Source organism: Seriola lalandi, unplaced genomic scaffold (assembly GCF_002814215.2).
Source record: "Seriola lalandi dorsalis isolate HSWRI2012SDOR001 ecotype SW California unplaced genomic scaffold, Sedor1 jcf7180002050318, whole genome shotgun sequence".
Taxonomy (NCBI): domain Eukaryota; kingdom Metazoa; phylum Chordata; class Actinopteri; order Carangiformes; family Carangidae; genus Seriola; species Seriola lalandi.
The window spans coordinates 11,651-15,465 of record NW_019520871.1 but is presented as its reverse complement, the minus strand read 5'-3'; the positions used below and the strand labels follow the sequence as shown (position 1 = coordinate 15,465).

The following is a 3,815-nucleotide window of genomic DNA, read 5'->3' as shown; positions in this document are numbered from 1 at the left end:
ATTCACATTTTTCAGCATCATTTAATTTAAACACCAACATGTTTTAACAGCACTACAGTGTAGATGTGAGCAGATGTAAGGACAGTTTACATGTTTAAATCTCCATGTTTCTTCTTCTGTGTTTTATTTGAAGTGTTGATCCATCAGAAGATATAAAAACCATCTCAGTGTAGTTTTACATCTCCTCTCTCAGGCTTCTCTCTGCAGCTCTAGTAACAACAGGTCGGTGAGCCAATCAGAAGAGAGGAGGCTCTGAGCCTCTCTTCTGGGAACAATTTAAGGATTAAACTTGAGGGTTTTTTTGTTCAACTTCTTTTATTTTAAGGAAACTTTCACTCAGATTTTAAGGAAAATCTTAACCTAAGGTGTTTTGCACAGCTCAGTTTCTGAACACAGGCTGTGTGTCTTCACAGCATTAATATAGAACCTAGACCTGCTTTATATAAAACACATGGACAGAGACCTTTACACTGAAAGAGCTCTTTATATTATTCATCAATATCAGTTTGAGTTTTGTTTGATGTTCTTCATCCACCATCAGCAGGACGTCTCGCTGCAGAGTTTAGTTTCATGCATAAATCAGACTGACTTTTCTTGCTGAAAAACAAACCACTATAGTATCTGATGATGGACGTAGAGTCTGTACTGATGTGTTTTCACTAACTGATGGAAGATGTCATCGTCTTGTGACAGGAAGTCTGAGTCTGAAGGTCTGTTTCATCATGACGACCGGAGACGCTGAGGAAGAGGAAGTGAAGGCATCTGCTTTTTTACTGATCAGCTGATCAGTGTGTGTGTGTGTGTGTGTGTGTTCACACTGTACAGATTAACTGAGCGATACAGTTTACAGATGTTCCCTGAATGCCTCACATGCAGCTCAATGGTTAAACACTAGCTACAGCTCAGATCACCAGGGGCCCGCAGCAGCAGTGCACTGTGTAGAGTCTTTATGGGAGGTTTAAGGGGGTTTATGACTGTCACTGCAAAATGTGCCAATCGGGGGGCCCTTTTCCCCCTGGGGGCCCCACGCATTCGCCTGTTTTGCCTCTGCTGACTGTGCAACTCTGACCACAACATGTGAAATACTGATCCAGCGACAGCAAAACAGCTCACTGCACTTTGTAAAAGGTGGATTCTAGTCAGAGCATGCTAACACATGCTAATTAGCACAGCTGGCTGCTAGCATGGCTGAATAATCCCAAAAACATTTTAAAAAAAGGAACTTTATATTTATAATTTATAGTAATGATGATAATAAACTTTATTTGTTTAGCAACAAGTTCACAAAGTTCTTCAGAAACACTGATGTGATCATGATACAGAGATAAAACGTCATTATTTCAACTTAAACGCAGAGAAAGGTTGTACATCTGATTAATGTTGAGATTTTATTCTGAAAAGCTGCTGATTTTTGTTCGACACTGAGGAGGTTTTTCCTGAGTGTTTGTCGCCCTCTGGTGGAGATTTAAATTAAGGTGCATTCAGAATTTAAAGGCTTTAATATATATAATATACATCTTTTTTCTTTGTTTTATTATTTATATTTATCATTTCAAATATTTCTTTATCAGTTCTCTTCAGCTTGTTTCTTACAAAGAAGGTTCTGGTTTCAGTCTGAGGTTCTGGTTCCACTGTGATGAAGTGAGTGTTTCCATCACACAGAAGCTGCTTATTTAATCCAGACAGTAAGAGCAAGAGGACACACGCACGCACGTGCACACACACACACACACACACACACACACACACACACACACACACACACCCACACACACAGACTGGGACTCACTGACTTCTGGGAAGTTGTTCAGAAACCCCAGGAATCTGCCTGTGTGGAAAATCAAGACCACATGTGTTCAACACACACACACACACACACACACACACACACACACACACACACACACACACACACAGCTGCTTTTCCTATTAGCTAATCGATTAGCATAGTCATTTAGCCTCTCTGTGACACTGTGGACCGTCAGTGCTGGTTAGCTCTCCAACCAATCAGAGAGCTTCCATTAATAAACGTATTTATTCATAAATCCATTTTTAAATCTTATTATTTATTGATGGATTAAACGTTCATTTATAAAGGGAATCCTGTTATTTATTTTAAAAATACCTTTCAAATAGTTTTTCTGATTTATTCACAAGTTAATAAATATTTTTTATAAACTGTTTATTTAATGAGAGTTTTATGATGTTTTATGTGTGTGTGTGTGTGTGTGTGTGTGTGTGTGTGTGTGTGTGATAATGTAGTAATAACTCCTGAGCACTCATGGTGAGGATGGTTCTGCTGTGACTGCATTGAACATCTGTCTTTTGTTCAGATATTTCCATATTTTCTACAGAATTCAGGTTTATGAGAGTGTGTTGTCGACTCTCGGTCACAAAACGTTTCAGAATCACTCTTGGAGAATCTCTCTGGCATCAGTGTAAACTTGGAAAACAGCCACTGTTCCGCCTCATTCCTGCAGGAGGAGGTTTGTGGAACGTGATCACATGACGTGTCACATGTGGAGAGATCATCAGAAAGTGAACAGAGCAGCTGCTCCAGTGTCACACCGACTTCAGTAAAGTTAGAGCTTAACATCTGGATAATCTGAATGAACCAAAGTCGGAGGTTTAATTGTGTTTATTCTCTTCAGGGTTCGAGCTGATGCTCAGGCTGCAGGATTTCTTTGGTGCAGCTCCCCCTGCTGGAGATAACACGCATCTTCTCTCTGCTGTCAACAAAGCTTGTTCTCCTGAGATAACGAGATAATTACCCCATCATCCGGAGATAACAGCTCGTTATATCATTACATTTACTTTGTTAATTACAGATCGGATGCAGATGGAAACTTGAAATGCCGTAAAGTGAAAGTGTCAGGGCGACACATTGATCAACGCATCGGAGAAGTCTCAGTGTCTTTTCATACGAGATCATTTTCATTTCAGTCCTCGTCAGCTAACGAGTAACTAAGGGCTGTTGCTAAGGAGGAAAGTTACTGCAACTGAGTGAATGAGGTTCAGTCAGAATTGTTTTCTCCTGATAATATCTCGTTATCTCAGGATAACGACATCTGTTATCTTGACATAGCTGAAGAGAAAACACACAATGAAAAACTACAGAAACGTGACGTCTGCATGAGGATTGATCTTCTGGAGAGCAGGAACATCCACTGATGATCTAATGGTTTGTAGCTGACGACTGATTCTGAACCTTCACATCTGGCAGGAAGAAAACAACATGTCTGAGACACACCTGGTTTCATTGTCGTGTTTATTTCTTTGAACACAAATGACAATATTTGATTTCTTTAAAAAGACAGTCCTTTGGTGAGTCAGAGTATCACCAGTGTGTTTGAGTTTCGCGTCAGATTAACATGATCACGCCGACGTGTTTCAACATGAAAAGTAACAAATCATGTAAAATCAAATCAAATATCCTCACAGACGTCTCCCCCACAAACGCAACGCAAATACCTGACGTCCCTCCCAGGACCTGCTAACAGTGTGTGTGTGTGTGTGTGTGTGTGTGTGTGTGTGTGTGTGTGTGTGTGTGTGTTATATCCTCAGGTCCTTGGGGTTGACCACCCTGCCGATGAAGAGCAGCGCCCCTGACGCTTCGTCCCGGATCAGGTAGAGGAAGGGGCGGTCCACTGTGTATGACAGGTGACTGGCTGCTGAGGTGGCGCTGGGGTACTGGTTCCCCTCGGGCGCCGTCTCCATGACAACTTTGTGATTGAGGCTGACGAGCTTGGCGGCCTGAGCTGAGATCTTCTCCAGGTCCGGGTTGTCTAGCCATTCAGAGAGACCTGCAGGGAGGT

At 41.6% G+C, this 3,815-nt stretch overlaps 1 protein-coding gene across 1 annotated transcript in view; it reads right to left on the bottom strand.

Moving 5' to 3' along the window:
• Window positions 1-3,251: 3,251 nt before the first annotated feature.
• serpinf1 (serpin peptidase inhibitor, clade F (alpha-2 antiplasmin, pigment epithelium derived factor), member 1) overlaps window positions 3,252-3,815 on the bottom strand; it is a 6,430-nt gene continuing 5,866 nt past the window's right edge. The window contains exon 8 of the mRNA XM_023399074.2: window positions 3,252-3,803. Coding sequence (XP_023254842.1) covers window positions 3,553-3,803 — 251 coding nt within the window. The 3' untranslated portion in view covers window positions 3,252-3,552. The remainder of the gene's footprint in view (window positions 3,804-3,815) is intronic.